At 39.7% G+C, this 21,655-nt stretch overlaps 1 protein-coding gene across 1 annotated transcript in view; it reads right to left on the bottom strand.

Annotated features, from left to right (window-relative positions):
* CSPP1 (centrosome and spindle pole associated protein 1) overlaps nucleotides 1-21,655 on the bottom strand; it is a 71,818-nt gene that overhangs the window by 8,038 nt on the left and 42,125 nt on the right. The window contains exons 17-29 of the mRNA XM_014939665.1: nucleotides 21,382-21,534; nucleotides 18,974-19,086; nucleotides 17,732-17,881; nucleotides 15,655-15,801; nucleotides 14,719-14,823; nucleotides 13,930-13,996; nucleotides 12,508-12,628; nucleotides 11,509-11,654; nucleotides 10,488-10,628; nucleotides 5,559-5,599; nucleotides 4,455-4,518; nucleotides 702-811; nucleotides 393-543 (exon numbers count right to left, since the gene is read on the bottom strand). Of these exons, the coding sequence (XP_014795151.1) occupies nucleotides 393-543; nucleotides 702-811; nucleotides 4,455-4,518; nucleotides 5,559-5,599; nucleotides 10,488-10,628; nucleotides 11,509-11,654; nucleotides 12,508-12,628; nucleotides 13,930-13,996; nucleotides 14,719-14,823; nucleotides 15,655-15,801; nucleotides 17,732-17,881; nucleotides 18,974-19,086; nucleotides 21,382-21,534 (1,509 nt within the window). The remainder of the gene's footprint in view (nucleotides 1-392; nucleotides 544-701; nucleotides 812-4,454; nucleotides 4,519-5,558; nucleotides 5,600-10,487; nucleotides 10,629-11,508; nucleotides 11,655-12,507; nucleotides 12,629-13,929; nucleotides 13,997-14,718; nucleotides 14,824-15,654; nucleotides 15,802-17,731; nucleotides 17,882-18,973; nucleotides 19,087-21,381; nucleotides 21,535-21,655) is intronic.

Genomic DNA, 21,655 nt, shown 5'->3' with positions numbered 1-21,655 from the left:
CGGTCCACCCCTAACCTGTATTGGTGCCTGACATTCTTCTTCCCCAGGTGCAGGACCCTACACTTTTCCCTGTTGACCCTCATGAGGTTCTTCTTTGCCCAGCCCTCCAGCCTGTCCAAGTCTCTCTGGATGGCAGCACAGCCCCCCGGGGTGTCAGCCACCCCTCCCAGTTTGGTATCATCAGCGAACTTCCTCCTCCTCTAAACTCACTCCAACAAGCTGTGTTGAAGTTTGCTGGGGACCCTCTTGCGCCAGCTACAGAACTCCAGAAGTAATTCCTATGTTTGAGCTCACTGTTCAACCACAGGAAGGCTATTAATATCAGTGCCTTTAATTATTGTCATTACTTAGTGTTAGCATTCCCTACATCACCTCCACCGCACGGAGCGTACCTGAGGGAGTGGACTTCTGCTGGAGCTCAGTCAGTCTGCGCCACCGCTCTTCATTCCTGCCTTTCAGCTGCTCGAGGTCCAGGCTGAAGTTGGAGCGTGTGGAGAAGCCCTCAGGCTGCAGCTGCGGCGGCTGCTCCAGCGGAACGTCCTCCTGCAGAAAATCCACAAATCCTTTGGGTAAAAACAGGGCATTTTTTAGCTAGAGATGTACCCCCTCCCTCTCCATATCATCCAGGGACACAGGAACTGCCTGGCAGCAGATGCCTGGTCTGCCTTCCATATTGAAGCCAATCTGGTTGTCAAACTCACAGCGCGCTCCAGTGCTCTCTGCTTCATCCGTCTCCTCTCCCTCGCAGAGGGTGGAAGCTGGGGTGGTAAATTGACTTCTCCCAAGGGAGGAAATGTCTCCCCGTTAGCACCTGCAAAAACAGAGCTTGAATCATTTCCAGAGAAACCCCAATACATTCATCACTTTGAAACAAGCCAGTGTATTAGAGTCCTAGAATCATGGAATGGTTTGGGTTGGAAGGGACCTTAAAGATCATGGAGCTCCAACCCTCCCATGCCCTGGGCAGGGACACCTCCCACCAGACCAGGTTGCTCCAAGCCCCATCCAGCCTGGCCTTGAACCCCTCCAGGGATGGGGCAGCCACAGCTTCTCTGGGCAACCTCTTCCAGTGAGGAACATCCAGGGAATCATTGCACTTGACTTAAACACATCCAGCGAGGACATCCTGCATGAAGCTGGTGACACCCAGGTGCTGACAAAGACCAAGCTATCCCAACAGCAGGAACAGACAAATTTGAAGCAAAGGCAAGAGATATTTCAATATAGGACTCAAGATATTCCTTATCTAGAGAAACATTTCATATCCTGCAAATCCATCACCCACCTTATGTCATTTACACCTAGACCTTTAAAGACAATGAGGACTCCAAAGAGTAGGGTATCTCTGCTCAAGAGCGAGCACGAGGCAAATTGGAGGCATAAAAATGATACAATCCTATAATAAACTACGTACATAAAGAGACAATAATGTTACACAGAATATATGATCATGTAGTCAATGCCTTAGTCACACCTTAGTTATATCTTAGCTTTTTCATGTAATAAAGTGTTTAAATCTGCTAATACAAAAAATCAGTAAACTAGATAAATTCAATTTGAAAACAAATTTTACTGAACTATTTTAGATCCTATTCACACGTGTCAAAGATCTTCTAAGGAAATTTTTAAAGTAACAATTATTTTGGTTGAAAATTGAAATACTTAGGTTTGAAAAATAAATTTGATGCATCAATGAAGTTCAAAGAAACAGCAACAGGTATTATTAAAAATTCTTTTGTATTGCCAGGTTTTTTTCCCTAGAAGTAAAAATTTTATTCCCCTCTCCTCTTTTCCCTCCCCTAGTTTCACCAAAGGTACTCATGCCCTCATCACAAATGTTTCAAGTAAAAAAAAAAAATAAAAATTAAAGCATATTTTGAAGTGGTATATGGCTAACGATCCCTTTATCAGAAATGTAGTTACAGGATCAGTTGAACTTCATTATATTCAAAATATTGCTATTATTGAGAATACTAAACTTTGTTTAATTGTGTGACTTTATCCCAACAGGAACAAAGTATAAGCTACAGAAGAATTTCTTTGCACCTTTAGTGTTTTGTGTAAGATGCTGCCTGTTCCTTTAAGCCTCTGTCATTCAGACACTGCTCCGCAGACCTGCTTTCAAATAACTGCATTAACACTAATGAGATGCAGGGTTTCAAGAGACACAAAAAAAAGGGGAAAAAGAAATTGATAAACCTCTTCATTCCTGCCTGCCTCAAATCTCTGAACCCTAGGAAATGAAGACAAATTCATTTGTAATGCTGACATCTATTACAAAATCGAGTTAGATTTTAAACCCGTGTCTAAAAACCCCACCAAAAGCCAGAGGGGAGTGTTTATGCTCTTCTTAGGAAATGAAAAACATTGTTAAAATACATCACAAAAGACCCTCAGACCATGGGACAATTCACAGAAAAGGCAGCCCACAGGTAATGAGCTTTTATTTTTCATTTCAGGGATGGAAGTCACCAGATTCATATTCAGAATTTTAATAGCTATTTATAAAGCCCAAATAACGCCAAGGGTAAGAAAGCTTTAGTTGGTGCCTATGGTATCATTAATTAACTCCATCATCTCACCAAGCTGCTCGAATCAGCTGGAGGGGAAGGAGGAGGGAACAGGAGAGAGAGGACTATAAATGTCATGAACCTTGGGGAAGGGGTGAATGAACCCAAGCAGCGCCCCGTGACGCCGGCGGAGGATTCAGACCAGACCAAAGGGGATAAGACACACCAGGCACAGGGTGGAACTTTATCCACACCATCCTGCTGACCTTCCCCACACACCAACCCTGGCTGCTGTTAGGGACAGGATATTTGGCCCAATTCTACACTGATAGACTCTCCCTAAAGCATCCCCTCATCATTTGGTCTGTAAATAATACATTTCCTAAACCAAAGAAGAACGTTTTGCAGACCACAGGGTACCAAATGCAATGACCAAGCCTGAAAAAGCCCCACCAGGACTTGCACGTCAACAGAATAAGCTTGAATACATTTCAAATGAAAAATTCTGCTTTGAACCCAAACCAGAGATACAAATCATGGGAATATAGAAACCTATCTAGTTTTATTAAAAACCACTTGCAGGAATCTACTGCATCTCCCCTCCAGCAAAGAATAAAACCTTGTAAGATTATTGATTGATTGAAGAGAATTTCAGGGTACCGTAACGCCTACCGATGGAAAATGATGTGTAGAGACCTGAGCTGGTTGGGTTTTTTAAAAAAGAGGCTTAAAAAAGATAGGTTCTAGGCTTAATCCCTGGAGATATTCAAGGAGAGGCTCGACGAGGCCCTGGGCAACCTGGTCTAGTTGGGGGTGTCCTTGCTGACTGCGGGGGGGTCGGACTAGATGACCTTTGGAGGTCCCTTCCGGCCTGGGCAATTCTATGATTCTATGATTCTATGAAAAAGCCTCATCAGGACTTGCACGTGAACAGAATGAAAAATTCTGCTTTTAACCCAAGCCAGAGATACAAATCATGGGAATATAGAAACCTATCTAGTTTTATTAAAAACCACTTGCAGGAATCTACTGCATCTCCCCTCCAGCAAAGAATAAAACCTTGTAAGATTATTTCCCATAGAAGATTGAAGAGAATTTCAGGGTACCGTAACGCCTGCCGATGGAAAATGATGTGTAGAGGCCTGAGCTGGTTGGGTTTTTTAAAAAAGAGGCTTAAAAAAGATAGGTTCTAGGCTTATTATTTCTAGCAACTGGAAACAGACATCCAAACCAGCAGTTTTACATACATGCATATAAAGGCTGAATAAAGAGACATAAGACAATGTGAGACATGGTCCCCTATATAAAAATCTAAATAAAAAACCCTAAAAATCATCTTTTTCAGATGACTGAGAAGTGACAATGTTTCCAAATATGATTTCGCAAGTTATGAGAAATGAAGTAATGTGTAAGCAGCAGAAAAGTCTGTAATTCAGAATGAATCACTATTTCATACCCATATCATCATACTTCAAGTCAAGCATGCTTGTAAAAGAAAAGAATGAAAATAAAACAAATCACCAGCTGCCCAATGCCTTTATATTTCACTACGGATAGCTCATAATTAGAAGTTGTTATTGCTGATAAACTATTTTATTTGCTGCAGAACAATAGGAAAGCATTGCATATTCTACCTTTGTAACACGTTTGCTGAACAAATATTAGCTCTCCCTTATCCCAAGCTGGGGAGATGTCAAAAAACATCCTTCAACAAGGCTAAATCCCAGTCAGAGCACAACAAGCACAGAAAGATGCTTTCTCACAAAAAGATGAGAAGTGGCATAAGGCAAGTGAGCAACATCATTAACTTTAGGTGTTAATGACATGTTTGCATGCTCATAACATGGGAGGTATGGCATAAGGCAAGTGAGCAACATCATTAACTTTAGGTGTTAATGACATGTTTGCAGGCTCATAACATGGTTAAGGGAGGTATAAACTCACCGATAAAAGCACTATCCGATTCCAACAGCGAATTTGTCAAGAATTCATCAGACTCATTCCTGAACTACAAAAGCAAAACAGAAGACAGGCAAACTCAGACACCTCAATATCCTTCTGGGGCCAAATTGTAATTAATGTAAATTAATTGCCAAGCTTCTGCTGAGCAAACAGCAGCATAAGGTTTGTATGCAATACTGATCAAATGAGGAATGACTCCTGGTGTTTCACTTCTCTCACCACATTACAATCTTTGATATTAAAGCATGAAAGTAATGAATTTCTTCATAGTAATAACAAGCACTAAGAGCAATACTTGGAGTTCACTGCATGGTTGCAACCCTTTGTGACAGAAATTCTACTATGGAACAATTTCTGTTGCAAACCACTCTGAAATCAAAGCACTTGGAACCATCAGAGGAAACAAGAAGAGAAAACAATTTCTTAACTGCAAAGCATTGCTCTGAAGAAGAATTTTAGGCATCAAATTACAACTATAAAACCCATTAAGGTGATTTTTTTAGAAAATAAAATGTTTCATTTCCGTAGTCACAGTATTATCCTCAAGGCTCATGGCTTTGCTCTTGCAGAGTCTTCCATTCTGTATGGTTTCACATTCTCATGAGACAGAATCAAACTCTGTTACTCTGCACTTTGGGTTAGTGCAGAATTGCAGTTTATTCCAATGCACTTCATCTTGCTCTTTTCATCAAGTCAAAAATAAATGTCCTATTTGAGACAACGGATCTGATCCCTGACTGCCACGTGCATCACTTAAGGCACCTGAATTCAGAGCAACTGCTTCTGGCTTGGCTTTTTCTACTAATTCCCACCCCCAGCAGCAATCTAACATCATATGAATATAAAATAATATCTAAAATAATATTGAATATAAAAAGAAAGGAGTTCAAGAATCAAACTATCTCTAAAGATAAACAACTTGTACGTCAAGTGTAAAGAATGTACTGACAGGCAAAAGAGAAGTAAGCTTGCTGTCGTGTTACACTTTAGTGTAATTCCTTTCTCCAAATCTGTGAAAGACACACTACTTCTCACACTCGAAAAAGGCAAAGTAATATAATAAAAAAACCCTTGTTTTATTCTTACCAGTCGCATGGTTTGTGGGTTACCACCAGAAGCACCGTCATCTTGAGCAACAAAAGCCACACAGACAAGGGACAAAATGATAGTATTGACATAAACCAGTTAATACTAAAACATATTAAAAGATTTATCAGTGCACTATTACAAAAATGAAGACAACTATGCATTACTTTAAAATTAGACACATCTTACTGAATATTTTTAAAACACCAATGTTTATTCCAGTTTCATTATGTCACTTTAAGTGGAATCAGAGAAATCAAACAGAATTCAGTAGCACATTATTTCTAAGAACATTGAGCATGTGCAAGCTCTTCTTAAAGCTGGGTCCATCAGCCCCTCACAAAGAGCAAACATACTTTTCACACTAGAGCTATATTGTTCATCACTACTCAAAAACAACTGTTTCCCATCCTGTTCAAAACCTAATTTGTTATCCAGCAAAAGGAAGCGTAACTATTTTTGTGGCTATTGAAAACCAATTTTTTTTAAGAAGATGGAGTCACACTTCATTAAATGCTAAAACTGCACGAAGTTGTGCTGAATTCTGAAAAAGTTTTGCAGTTAAAACTTATGGGTACTCAAAAAAATATTTATTCTATACTCCAGACAGCTGTTTGCCAGGAACAGGCATGTTTGTGTAGCTAAACAGTCGTATTTATACCCAAGACTAATGATGTTATCCCCTAGGTGGAACATCTAACACCCAATTTGCCTAGCAAGAACGATGCTGTGTCAAAATAAACTCCATCAGATGACATCACAGAATCACAGATCTGTAAGGGTTGGAAGGGAGCTCTGGAGATCATCCAGTCCAACCCCCTGCCAGAGCAGGGTCACCCAGAGCAGGTCCCACAGGAACGTGTCCAGCTGGGTTTGAATGTCTCCAGAGATGGAGACTCCACCACCTCCCTGTGCAGCCTCTGCCAGGGCTCTGCCACCCTCACAGGAAAGAAGTTCCTCCTCATGTTTAGGTGGAACTTCCTATGTTCCAACTTGTGTCCTTGCCTTGTCCTGTCACCAGACACCGCTGAAAAGAGACTGGCCCCATCCTCCTGACACCCGCCCTTTCAGTATTTATAGGTATTGATCAGATCCCCCCTCATTCTTCTCTTCTCCAGACTAAAAAGACCCAAGTCCCTCAGCATTTCCCCATAAGAAAGATGTTCTAGTCCCCTCATCATCTTCGTAACTGAAGAAATCTGTTCTCTCAGCTTCTGTCAGGGAGTAATAATCTGAGGAGGAGACCACAGAAAGCCCCAGGAGTGAACCTACACTCAAGGTGCTGTCACTCCTCCTGGACTGCCACCAACCCATTCCTAATGCCCAACTCCAGCCCAGCAGAGCCCAGCACTGCACCATTAAACCTGTTCCTGCACCTTTCCCTCCTATCCCCCAAAACAATAAGCATCCAGAAGACTGCAAGAGATAGGGACAATAAAAAAAAATAAAAAATCATTACTTTCTCATTACTTTCTCAGGATATAGTTCCACTACTAGTCCATGTATTTCTCTTTTACAAGGCAAAAGTATATATAGCACATAAAGAACACTTACACATAGTGTGGGAAAAGAGATAAGCCTTTGCCACTACAGCCTGTAACATGACATTTTGCCCACGCTACAAAAATCCATACTGCTTTAATTCCTCTTTCTTTCTGCCGTAAATCAGACAATAAAACCTCTCTCATCTATTTTCAGTGAGCGGAAGATGATAAACTTGTCTCTGAGGAAAACAAACTGGAAATAGAGAGATACACGGCAACTAATTAATTCTCTTGCTCAGTACACGGTGACAGACTGTAAAGTTAAATGATGTTGTGGAGCTGTTGGGGAGAGAGAGAGAGAAAAGAAACTGAAGGACCCTCTATGAGCATCAGTGGAAAATGGTTTATAAAAAAATCAGCTGCTTTTCTACCAACTAATCTAAATTGTCCGAGGAAATGCCTCTTTAGGGTGTCAGCACGTAACCCTGCATTATCAAATTAGCAGTAGCATATGCCTAAAATGGCTGCTTGTCCTTAAAATGAATTAAAAAAAAAAAAAAAAGTCAGGTGTTAAAGACTAGAAGCATTCTGAGGAATATCCCTAAAATAGGCTCTTTTCCTTTAAAAAAAAAAAAAAAAAAAAAAAAAGGCAAAAAAAAAAAAGCCAGCAGAGGTTCCTCTCCAGACAACATTACATGAAACCTCTCTCAGACTGGCCTCTTGAAAAATATTGTAATGGCAGAAAAACAAAACCCAACCCCCCCGGTAGAGGTTCCTCTCCAGACAACATTACATGAAACCTCTCTCAGACTGGCCTCTTGAAAAATATTGTAATGGCAGAAAAACAAAACCCAACCCCCCCGGATCTCACTTGATGCTGGTGAATTATTTTTACCATTCCAGTCATTCTTACAAAGGGGAAGACTGAAGACAACCCTATAACTTCCATTTAGACATGAAATGACACTCAAGAGCTTGTAATTAACAGGAAATGTGGTACAGACATGCTCGTTTGCCACCGTGATGTTGTATTAGACGTAACCAATCTTGCACACGTTGCTGGAGCACCAGCACATCTGCCCAAGATGGAAGAGGACTCATCTTTACCACTCCCCAGGGTGCCAAACCAAACACCCTGCAAGTGACTGTCACCCTTCACATCTTGGGATCAATTCTGTCAGTTTTACTCACATGGGGGTCTATTAATTAATGGGCAACGCAAACGAGCCCCAAGGAAGGACCAATGGTAAGAAGAGGCAGTTTTTCTGAAGCGGTGTGGAAAGGGGTAACTATTTTCCTTTAATATGTTTGGGTTCTTTTTATGGCAAACTTTCACATCATGTTTAAGGCTTAAAAAAAAAAAAAGGCTAAGGAGCAATGTGAAATTGTAGTGGGTGTCTGGCGAGGGGGAGGCCTCTGTGAGAAGAGACCAGGGGCTGCCTCGTGCCCAGCCAGTACCACATGTTTAAGGCTTAAAAAAAAAAAAAGGCTAAGGAGCAATGTGAAATTGTAGTGGGTGTCTGGCGAGGGGGAGGCCTCTGTGAGGAGAGACCAGGGGCTGCCCCGTGCCCAGCCGGTACCACAACAGACCCACCACGGGACACAGCTGAGCCCATCAGCCAAGCTTGTGGTGCCTCTGTGAAAAACATAGTTAAGAAAGAGCAAACATGAAGCACAAGAGTGAGGACAAAATCATGAGAAACAGCCTTGCAGACACCAGAGAATATCAGCCAAGCTTGTGGTGCCTCTGTGAAAAATATAGGTAAGAAAGGGCAAACATGAAGCACAGGAGTGAGGAGAAAAGAGTGAGAAACAGCCTTGCAGACACCAGAGAAAGAAGGGGAGGAGGTGCTCCAGGTGCTAGAGCAGAGATTCCCCTGCAGCTCTTGGAGGAGACCATGGTGGAGCAGATGGAAAAGTGCAAGACGACAGCAATCTGTAAGAGACCTCCCTGTCTGTACCTCAGCCAATGAGCTTTCTTCTTCCTGATTCCCCCATCTCGCCAAAGGGCATGAGTGAGGGGCCACAGAACCATAGAATTGCCTGGGTTGGAAGAGATCTTTCAGATAATTGAGTCCATCCATTAACCCAGCACTAACAAAAACCATCACTAACCATGTCTCTAAGCACTATGTCTGCCTGGCTTTTAAATACCTCCAGGGATGGTGACCACCACTTCCCTGGACAGCCCATTCCAATGCTTAATAACCCTTTCTGTGTAAAAATTGTTCCTAATCTCCAATCTGAACCTCCCCTGGTGCAACTTGAGGCCGTTTCCTCTTGTCCCATCGCCCGTGACTTGGGAGAAGAGACTGACCCCCCCTGGCTACACCCTCCTTTCAGGGAATTGGAGAGAGTGAGAAGGTCTCCCCCCAGCCTCCTCCAAACTAAACATGCCCAGTTCCCTCAGTCTCTCCTCACAAGACTTGTGCTCCAGACCCCTCACCAGCACCGTTGCCCTTCTCTGGACCCGCTCCAGCACCTCGATGTCCTTCTTGTAGTGAGGGGCCCAAAACTGGACACAGCGCTCAAGTTGGGGGACACATTACTCAAGGTGGCACCATGAGCAGCCAAGCAGCTGGACACGAGCTTGGGTGCTACCCAAGGCTAACCCACCACAGAAATAAAGTTATTCTCTCTTCAAAAATTTATTTAGGCCAGTCTGAATTACAGAGACAAATACTCTTCTGAGATCTTCCACTCAACCCGAGTTCATTTGTATAGTTGCAACTGTAACTTTTGGAAAGGTTAAAGGAACTGTCATGATATTTTTAAATAACTTTAAATAACATCTAAAATAATTTGAGATATTGCTCTTTCGTGACTGTTCGTATAAGTTATCTGAATGAACATTACATTTGGAGTTAAGTGCAGGAAACAAAAAAGGGGTATTATGTTTATTTTTCACTGCTTCTGCAATCATAGAATCATATGGGGTTGGAAGGGACCTCTGGAGATCATCTAGTCCAACCCCCTGCCAGAGCAGGTCTACCTGGAGCATGTTGCACAAGAACTTGTCCAAGTGGGTTTTGAATGTCTCCAGAGGAGACATATGCAGCCAAAATATTTTACTGGTTTAGGATGCTAATATTTTACTGTATTAGGATGATCTCTGTCAAGCGATACAAACAATATTTCATTCTAGAACCTCAAACTAGGTATGATATTTTACATGTGGTTTTTAAAGCAAAGCTTGTTTACAGATAAGGATTTCTGAAACTTTGGTACAGTCAACTCAAGACTTCCAAAATAAAAGAAGTGTAATCCATTACAAGGAGACCAAGGTGAAGACACACCAGCACTCTAGTGTTTTACACTTTTGTACTGCGCTGCTGACATTGAACTTGAAGGAAGTAAGACTAGAGCTGGTGGTTTTTAATTCTTCTCAGATGCAAAACAAATAAACAAAATTCATTGAAATTATCTCAGACTGTTCATTCCTTACCTTCTGTTTCTCTCCTCATTCTCATTCTGTCAAGTTTCTTCTGCTGCTCCCTCAGCAGCGCCTGCTGTTGAATCTCTAGAGTCTGGTCATCTTTTGGAGGATCAGGATACATGTGCCTCAAGCCCATACGCGTTTCAGAATCTACAGCAAAGATGTGAAATTTAAATTTTTCCCTAAACCAGTATTTTTGAAAAACATTTTTAAAGAACTAGCTACAAAGCTGTGAAAAGCATTGAAAATACCGGTGACAACGGCCAAGAGGATGAGCCACTTTAGCAATAATTTTACTATTTTACTATACTCAAAAAATACATTTTCTGGTAAAGAAGAAACAGGAAGTTACACAGAATCACATTTTGTTGGTGGGTAAAAAAAAATAAATTCACAGGTTGGATATTAGGAAACATTTCTTTACTGAAAGGGTTATCCAGCATTGGAATGGGCTGCCCAGGGAGGTGGTGGAGTCACCATCCCTGGAGGTATTTAAGAAACGTGTAGACATGGTTCTTCAGGGCATGCTCTAGTGCCCAAGATTACTGGTTTGTGGTGGGGTGCTGTGTGGGTGGGTGATGGTTTTTGGTTTGGTGGTTGTTGTTGTGTGTTTAGGGGGTGGGTGCTGGTGGGTGCTGGTGGGGTTTTTTGGTTGGTTTTGTTTTTTGTTTTTTTTTTTTTTGTGGTTGGACTCAATCTCTGAGGTCCCTTCCAACCACTACAATTCTGTGATTCTGTGATTCTGTAATAAAATCATAATATCAAAGACCTGAAAAGTTTAAGCAGCAAGGACTAGAGGGGGGGGTCTGACTGAGAATTCAGCCACAATGCCATAAATTGTGTGCTTTTCTAGAAATGGCCACGCAGAGATACATGGACACACAAAATGCTGTCCACACAGTATGTTGTGTATGGACACTGTGAAGAGGTGAATTTTTCTTTATGTCTTTAAATCCTGGGTGGCGTGGAAGAGGGGAGGAAAAGAACAGACGTTTCACTACCTCCTTCATCAATAACAAGATCTACCTGCCTGTGTATTTAAGTTCATTAAATTCCCAGATATTTTGTATATTCACGGGATCTTGTGCCTCCTTTGATGAAGGTCGCCTTACTGGAGCCTGCAGACGAAGCCTGGCCATCTCAAAGATGTCCTTGGGATTCTTCTCTCTCCTCCCACTTGAAAAGTTTATAAAACAAGCAGAATATAATTTAACACTGTAATATGAGTTGTATGGAAATATAACACCAATAAAGGTCACATTTTTATCCTTAAATAAAGCTACCAAAACAGGAAAATAAATTTGAAAGGTATGACACTTCATACTGTGTTATAAAAAGGGATAACCTACTTAAAATAAAAAAAAAAAACCCTTATAACTTTATGGAGTTGAACTAAGACTGGTGATCTGATGAGTCTTTTCCAACTAATTGGTATATTAAGTAATATATACACTTCATACTGTGTTATAAAAAGGGATAACCTACTTAAAATAAAAAAAAAAAACCCTTATAACTTTATGGAGTTGAACTAAGACTGGTGATCTGATGAGTCTTTTCCAACTAATTGGTATATTAAGTAATATATTTTGGAAACAAATCTTTTTTTTTTTTTTTTTAAATAAAAAGGGTATGATTTTCACTAAGAAAGAAAGTATTTCCACAGCACTATGCCATTCATAAGCACATTCATCAGCAGTAGTACTGCAGTTTACAGACACAAATTATGCCCTAAGAAAAAAGGTAATGAGAAAAAATTCTGCCTTAGGCATCTGCTTTGGACCACTCTCCAAGACAGAGTATTGCAACTTCCAGTCTTACCAGTACAGCCACTCTTACACTACACTTTTCCAAGATTCTTGGAAAAACTCCATACACATGTTGTGTGAAAAGAAAATTTTATATACAAGCTCTATCTTTATATTTTTATTTTACTCAGGTATTTTAGCCAACTAATACCAGCTACTAATACACAGTAGCTTTGAGCTCCTGTGCAAAATCTGACTTTTAAAACTGAAGATGAAATTCTTACCGTGTAACTGGTACATCATCATCACTGGCCACATTGAGCAACTGCTCCTGCAGTCGCCTCTCTTCACTCCGAAGCTGTTTCCTCATCTCCGATAATTCATTTATCACATTTTTTCTTTCCTCTGGGATTTAACACAAATAATGCAAAAATAAAGAATGTCACAGACACTTTTCTGTCTACCTCATAAATATAAGGTGAAAAAAAAAAAAAGATGAACTGTTAATTAAAGCAAGGATAATATAAACACTAGAATCCCATGCACTAGAAATTAGGTCAGAGCCTGTATTTTGAGAGAACAAGGACCAGATCCCCTGAACAGCAGAAAGCATCCAAACTTCAATGGAAACATTTCTCTTTTTTTAAAAAACAGGAAAAGCTATGAAATACCAGCAAGTGGACGCTGCCAGTAAATAGACTTGTTTTGAAAATAGCAAATCTACATGGTCCTCAGAATCCCAGAGGATGACAGGAACTGAGGTGGTATCAGCAAGGATACAACCTTTCTTCTTCTCAAAAGTGGGATATCTCTGCTCAGTGCAGACTCTCCTATTACGTGTTCAAGAGTTCTGCCTTCAACACTTATTTTTACTATGTGCTTATGTTGAGTTTTAGACCTACTTTGGGCCTAAGCTAGGTTTTTTTGTGGTCAGGACAGCGTTCCTCCACAAGTTAAAACAGTTTATTTCTCTCAAGACAGATGGTCTGAGTCAATTGATTTCCAATAGCTGCATGAAGAACCACTCTGCCTTCCATTCAGTGGAACAGCCATAACTTCACAGGATGGATCCAGGTACAGACTGCTAGGGGTTAGTGTTTGTAGGACATCATTTGCTTCTACATTCCATATGTTCTTTCTTTTATACTTGTAAGAAAGAATCAGAAGGAAATTACTGCTTTCTACCCACACATTGCCAAGAAGACCAACACATAAAGAGCAAAGAAGATCCTCCCAGTATGTCTGAATTTTCAAACTACCAGTGAAAGCCAAGAGGAAGGAGCAGAGGATTAGGCAGATTAACAAAGGAAAGCAGAAATTGTTACATATTAAGAGTTCTACACATTGTTGGTCTAATCCTTTACACTCAGCCAATCCAAAACTCTCCCATTTTGCAATGTTCTGGTCACAGTGGCCACCACTGTCCTGACTGAAAGATCCAGCACTTCCCGTGCAGACTATTCCATTATCAGAATTTTTACAAAAAATAAATTTCCTGATGAAGACACATAATAAATGCAGTTTTATTTTGTAGTAATACTTCAGACACACAATACTAATACACTGGTAACATCAAGACAGAGAGAACACCCACATAGAAATGCAAACTTTATAAGACTGCTCCTTCGCAGCCAAGAAAGAGAACTGTAACAGAGACCAGTTTTGGTGCGATAGAAAGTAAATATAAAAATCAAGACAATACCTACCAAGTGCACGCAACTGATTTCTTCTAGCAGGCACAGGTGGAGAAGGAACCCGTGGTGGTGGAGGATCCTAGTGATCATAATGAATATGAAATGTTACTATGTCAAAAGAAGAAAATATAGCAGGCATAAAATAAGGAAATAAAAATATACTTGTGTCCAATTCACATTAACTACCACTACTACTGGAAGACCAAATAGTAACCTTACAGCTTGTTAAGGCTTATGGTTTTTTTAAACCTGATCTTAAATGCAAATTCCAAATTACTATGGTAATACCTATAACGAGCTATTCAGAGGTCTAGACAAAGCTATACCAAGCACTGCAAAGACACAGTAAATAAACCAACCTTCCTCCACAGCATTCCTAACATTTAGGGAAAGCGACAGTTTAAAATAAGGTTTCAAGTCTTACTTAAAACATTTTCTGCAACTGTGCTATAAAGCATTTTGGCAGACTATCATTTTCATGGCAAATTCATTTTTTAAAAAATTTTAGCCCAGTTCATCCAGACTGTTGGTAAAAAAAAAAAAAATCCAGTAAAAAGTGGAGCCTGAGATTCAAATATCATAGACAATTATTTAATCTACTCTTCATAAGAGAAATTTATTAAAAAAAATTGTCCCAGGGAAGATTAAATCAAGTGAAAGAAATGAATGATCTCAGAACCACTACTGTAACTGTAATTTGTGGTATTCCAGTAATAACTGGCAAACATTAAAAAGCTGGTAGGATTTCATACACTGTACTGTCTTAAATAAATCAGTAAAAGTTGACTATAAAAATCATACTTGTGCATAGTAAGATACATGGCTCTCAGCAGAGGGAATCCGTTCTTCTTTTCTTATTGATTTGTTCTGAAGAGCAGGAATGATGGGAGAAGGCTGCCTTGAAACCTGCCAGGAGGAACACAAGACTAAAACTACAGTCCTATAGATTCTGAATTAAGTGTTATTTTGGAAAGGAAGAGTTTTGTCGATATTTTTCATTTGACAGACAAATGCTTTTGCTTATCTTAACAGAATGATTTTTGTATTTAATTTGCTTTCAACTCTTAACTGCATAAAATTATGGCAAAAATTCTCTCATGTGATTTTATTTTCTATTTATAGTAAGTATATATCATTTTTCTATAATGTAGGGTTTTTTAATTTATGGTAAAGTTACACATTTTTTCCCCCGTAGACAATTCCATTGTATTTGTTGGCTTTAGAGAAATGACATGTAGAAATTTCTAGAAGAGAAAAAACAGTTCTATAATTTACTTAGATTTCATCCATCAGAACTCTACGTGATGGACTTCTTACATCATCCAGCTCAAAAGAAAAATAATTAAATTACAAAGAACATGATTGTTAAGTATAAACAGTCCTCCAGTCCTTTAAAATATACAACTTTATTTTTATCTGTATTTGGACGTCAGCAAAAGCAGGCCATGGCAATTCACAGTAGATATAAAAATTAACTACAGAGTGCATGATTTTTCTTACATATCTTGTTTTTACTATTTTTTTAATGTGCATTTGATTGGCAAGAAAAGTTTCCACTGTGGTATTTCTGATTTTTCAGTCAGCTGTTGGGTGTGTGTGAGCTAACTGTACCATAGCTTGATAAACTAACAGGGGAACAAGGTAGAGGTCTGAAAAATCATACAATTTCCTTAAAATTCAATTCTTTTTAAATATTAGGAAGAATTATTTGTATCTTAGAAAGTCACTGATACATACCATCTTCTTTTCCTCTTCCATCTTTTCTTTCTCAAAATATTGTCTAAGCTGTTCATCTTGCTTTTCTTCTCTTTCTTTCCTTCTTTTTTCTGCCTCTTTTTGCCTCTCTTCGTCTAATCGAATTATTTCTTTATTTTTCAATCTCCGCTGTAACATAAACATTATTAGTACATAAAAAAGACTCAACATTATTAAAGTTTTGCTTTGTTTTTCTTCGAGAAGTTAAAATTACACATCAAAGCGATTAGTCCGAAGTGAAAAGCATATTTCATTAGGCTGATTTCAAACAGTCAAATTAAAAACTACGCCGTGCAAATATTAAACATCTGCAGTCCTGGCTCTGCTGACATCACTTAGCACAATTCATAATAACTTCAGTAAACACTGGGTTGTATCTCCAGAACGGCTGCCAGTTAGGGCTTAAACTGCAGGCGTCACTTCCAAAAATTCAGATTCAGACAAAACATACTGCAAACACGTACCACCCTGTCACAAGACCACACAGAAAATCATCATCAAGTCTCTATTTTAGTTTTGTGTTAATTAGCAATGATAGCAGTTACTTTCCTACTGTATACTAGGCCAGCTCTTATCCAGAAGACTCATCCAACTAACTTGCTCCTACCAGGGAAGAGGATCTAGAATATAAGCCAAGTGTTCTGTATTAGAAATCTTTTTTGGGGCCCTCATGACAAGAAAGACATTGAGGTGCTGGAGCAGGTCCAGAGAAGGGCAACGGAGCTGGTGAGGGGTCTGGAGCACAAGTCTTGTGAGGAGCGGCTGAGGGAGCTGGGGGTGTTCAGCCTGGAGAAAAGGAGGCTGAGGGGAGACCTTCTCGCTCTCTCCAACTCCCTGAAAGGAGGGGGTAGCCAGGGGGGGTCGGTCTCTTCTCCCAAGGAACAGGCCATGGGACAAGAAGAAACAGCCTCAAGTTTCACGAGGGGAGGTTTAGGATGGATATTGGGAACAATTTTCACACTGAAAGGGTATTAAGCCTTGGAATGGGCTGCCCAAGGAAGTGGTTGAGGCACCATTCCTGGAGGTATTTAAAAGATGGGTAGTAGACATAGTGCTTAGAGACATGGGTTAGTGATGGTTTTTTATCAGTGTTGGGTTGATGGTTGGACTATATGATCTGAAAGGTCCCTTCCAACCCAGACAATTCTATGATTCTTTACTATGAGGGTGGTGAGACACTGGAACAGGTTGCCCAGGGAAATTGTGGATGCCCCATCCCTGGAGGGGTTCAAGGCCAGGCTGGATGGGGCCTTGAGCAACCTGCTCTAGTGGGAGGTGTCCCTGCCCATGGCAGGGGGGTTGGTACTAGATGATCCTTGATGATCCTTGAGGTCCCTTCCAACCCTAACCATTCTATGATTCTATCTTGAAGTCCTACATCCTGAACTGATCTTTCATAACCCCACAGGATACTGAAGGATTATTCCATCTCTGATGGCCTTGCGTCCTTTTCCTACAATTATTTATGAGATTCTGAATGATGCAAATTCATTCCATTGATGATAAATAAAGCTTTTGGATTTGAATTAAATCACAAGTTTACCTCCATGAACAGTACTAATTAGATTCGCTTGGCGTTCTTCCAAAACAAGCAGTGTTCTTACCTCAAAGATATACCCTGGCCAATTCAAAAAAAGGCTTTAAGAAATCTTCCTGTATAGCTACATTCAGAATACAAATAATTCCATGGCAGCTAGATTTTAGAGACTAAGAAAAAAAAAAAAAGCTTTTTAATTCACTGATTTGACAAAGCTTTTTTTTTTTTTTGCCTCACAAACAATTTCCTGCAGAAAGGGGAGCACCATTGTCAATTATAAAGCTATGTAATTTTTCTTGGAAGAATTAACAGTATTTCCAAGTTGGCAGTATAACAAAGAGTGAGAGGAATGTACTAGTCAATACTGACAATTTTCTACCTCTCTTATGGCTAACATAGACCCATTTAAAAACAAAGAGCAGTTCACAGGATACTTCCTCAGTTCATCTTAAAAATCTGGAGGACAGATATTACAAAGGGTTAGTTTAGGATGGAAAAAGCCAAGTTATGGAAATACTACACCTCCTCCTCTTTCTTCCTTTTCTCTTCTTGTTCATCTTCATATGCTTTTTGAATTCTCATCCTCTGTTCAGCTAGACGTTTCTCTTCTTTTTCTTCTTCCATTCTAAGCTTTTCTCGCTCTGCTTCTTCCCTACGTCTCTTTTCTTCGATCTAGAAATAAAGAAAACTTATTATTTATTATTTCTAAAGAAATAGAGAAAGAAGTACTCAATTGCCAATAGCCAGCAATAATCTGATGAACAACATTTACCATCATGATCTTCTATGGACTTTTGCAGTACCTACGTGCACAATCAGAGATCACATGGAGCAACTGAATTAATTCTAGGGCCAGACCTACATTTTAGCCTCAGAATTCCTTTAAAATGGGCTGATATTTTGCTACTTCTTTTTAGCCACTGTTCACTGAACCACCCTCCAGTAAGAACACTAATTACAAATGCTACTAAAGCTTACTCTACGCCGGATGTGCTGGAATAACACTTCTCTTCACTGATTAAATAATGGAAGATGGGAAACCACAACAAGAAAGAAGACCTAGCAATTATGTTTTTCCTTTCCACAATTATGTTTTTAGATACAGCACTGACTCACTGAAGTCAAAGGTCTGCCCATTCTTTATTCCTTTTGGCAGCACTGTACATGGAAAAGGCCTTCATCTTTTCTTTTTAAGAGATCCCCATCAAACTACTGTATGAAATTCGTTACTCTTTTAAATTATCTAGGACTTCCTTGATATTGATATTTAATTAAATTGACATTTAATTCTTGTAACATAAGAAACTAGTAGAATAACAATCACATTTTATACACTCATCAATAAATAACTACATTATTACTGTCTCACTGATCACTACTTCATTCTGATGAACCTGCATTCATATCACGTAGCCTTCCAAGGGCAAACATCTTTGTTTCTTTACATCTTTATGTATGCACACTTGTACTTATGTATGCACAGTTTGAGAGCTCAGTACTGTACTTAGAGAGCAGTACTCCGGGGAAAAAAAAAAAGGACTTAATCTAGATTAATGAATCCAATTATTAATAGCATCAGTTTTATAAGCATTCTTTATGTAAGGCAAAAATCTGAGAATATATATATATATTAGTACACATCTTATGTACAGAATTGGCTGTGACTGGATAAGGTCTTTGGTCAGCAGGGATGATTTTCTTTGACTGTAATCTCTCTTTTTTTTAAATTTATTTAACAAAACGATAAGTGGTGTGTGCATTCACCTGCAGACGAAGGAAGTTCTTGTATGACTCTTGTCGTTTAAGATGCTGTGGAGATGGTGGTTCAGCAAACACATTCCCTCGAGCAAAAGGAGAGGTCTGTGCAAATGTAAAACCTAAGGAGGGAGAAAGGGAGGGGAGGGGAGGGAAAAAAGAGTTACAGATAAGGATCAAAGCAAGTATTTAAGACAGCAAGGCAGAGTGAAGAAGCAGGAATCTGAGACATTTGCTTCAAAAGGTAGTTTATGACAGCCATAATTCAAGGGTACAGCTGGAAACAATAACTGTGATTAGAAGTTCATATATTGTCTGCCTATAATCCTGCCAGGTTTTAACTGCTCAATTAACAATGTCCAAGCCAGCTGTCTTTTTACAAAACTACAGCTATAAAAGCCATATATTCTACTGTCCAATCTACCCGTTATCTGTAAGTTAATTCGCATAGCAAAGATTTTATATCTCCTAACTTTCCTGCTTGCAATTACTCTGACTTAGCACACACAGTTCTGTTCCTTAGGCTTATTCACTCTTCAAAAACAAAACATCCTAAGAGAACAAATGCTTAGGTAAAATAGCAACGGATGCTACAAAAAAAAAGAAGCCCCAAACTGGCAAATAAAATTCTAAGCAGTCAGGAAATTGAATTCTGCCAGTGCAAGGTATCTTCCACACTATGAATTTTGAAGTGCCACGTCTCCTTCGGTTCAATTTCCTCTGCTGTGCTGGAAGCAACACCTCAGTCCCAAAAGCTCTAGAAAGGAGGATTAACTCAGATACCAAACAGAGCTGCTTTTGCAGAACAGAATTCCCAACAGGAAGCAGAGGAGAAAGGAATTAAGAGAAGGAAGAGTAAGCTGTGTTAATTTTTCACCTGACACAGCACGTTCTTCATTCATACCTTGCTTCAAAGGATGGTGCAAGGATGGTCAAGAGCCACAGCTCCACTGAGCTGAGCTGGGCTGTAGCTGTTCTCCTGTCTCCCCTTGACTCTTCCCTACACAGTGATGGACCACCCAGGTCAGATAAAAGTGAAATAACACATACATTTATTCCCATTGGAATGCACACACCTACTGCTGCAGCCTGGCCTTAGAATCACGTGCTTGCACACCAAGGAGTACACTTTGAGGACAGTATTATTTTTCCTCACAAGGAATCACTGTTTGAATCCTTCCAAAGTATAACTACATTTGTAAGTGGCTCTTTCAGCATGGATTGGCTTCACTCAAGTTATATTCCATGCAGAAAGTCAGACTGAAGTTTATACTCCATTTAAAAGGCACGGACACGAGACAGGCAATGGAACCAGATATGGAACATATCATGGAATGAACTTACTGTGTACCAGCTACTATCCTGCAAGTTCCTCTTTAAGGGAATAGTGTAAAAAAAATTAAAAACAAACACTATAAAACCAAGCTACCAAAACCTACACAAAGCCACTCTACTGTCTGACTGATCAAATGGAAGGTGCAAGACTATGAAGCTCCCCTTGCTGATCTGCACCATCTTCTGATCCCAAAATAAGTGATCCAGCCTGGGGGCTCTTTGTTATTCTGCATTATTGCTTTATTGACCTTGCCCACTTTCACTCCCTACTACGTGGTTAAACATACAGCATGTTAGGGAGAAAGAGCAAGAGGAAAGACAGAGGGAATAAAAAAAACCTGATTCTACAGCCAGTGGTCAGGACACTGAATCGCAATCTTACGAAGTAGATCCATGCCCCATACACCATGTAATTTTTATTTATTTAATTTTTTTACACAGAAGTGCAACAGTTCAGACAGAAGCAAGAAAAGCAGCACCTAAGGTGACCTGAGGAGACCATCTCCAGCCCTGACCCTTGCCCATCCCAAACTGGGGACAGGTCTGGAGCACCACACTTCTCTCAGGCAGACGTCCCACAAAACACAAGAAGTGAGAGAAAGATGCACCAGCCTTTAAATAGTCACTTTTTAGAACTTTTTAGAACTCGTTAACCTAGTTACTGTACTGATTTCATCTTAACCTGTAACATCATACATCTGCAGACCTTCCCCCTGCTTTAGTTCCACCTTCTGTCCTACTATATTCTTGTATTTTACTGTATCATTTAAAAGGAAACCAAATGTCTAGGAAGATTTGATAATATAACGTTGACCTTGGAAAACTAATGTACTGATCCTGACTGTTCAGCACTAACACACTTATTATCTATCATAACTGACAAGACAAATAAGAAATCACATTATCAATGCACACAGGGACAGCAATGAAGAAGTTTGGGAAAGAAGCAGGAGACCAACTTCAGAGGTAGAAAGCACTAACACTAGGACTACAGGACTACAAGAAAGGAGTCAAGAAACTAGAGAATTTTGATTACTAAGACCTATAAATAATTAGAGCTGTAATACAGTATTCTTAAAAACCTGCTATTTTATTTGTAGATGCTTCTGTGTTCTCAGGTCTCGGGGAGGCCAAACTTAGGTCAACAGACACAATAGCCCTTTTATCTTCATATAGTCTTGCCTCTGGATTATGATATGCATCTTCGTTTTGCTTGTGCATCAAATTCAAGTCCGCTAAAGGAAAGGGGAAACAACTGTTTATAATATTTTATTCTCATAAAAGGCATGTTCACCATAGATTCTCAAAAATACAGGGATTTTGGAGCAGACTCTGCTTTTCCTGGGCACACCAACT

This window comes from Calidris pugnax, unplaced genomic scaffold (genome assembly GCF_001431845.1).
Source record: "Calidris pugnax isolate Ruff unplaced genomic scaffold, ASM143184v1 scaffold5, whole genome shotgun sequence".
NCBI classification, from domain to species: Eukaryota; Metazoa; Chordata; class Aves; order Charadriiformes; family Scolopacidae; genus Calidris; species Calidris pugnax.
The sequence above is the reverse complement of the archived record's forward strand: the minus strand, read 5'-3'. Positions and strand labels throughout refer to the sequence as shown.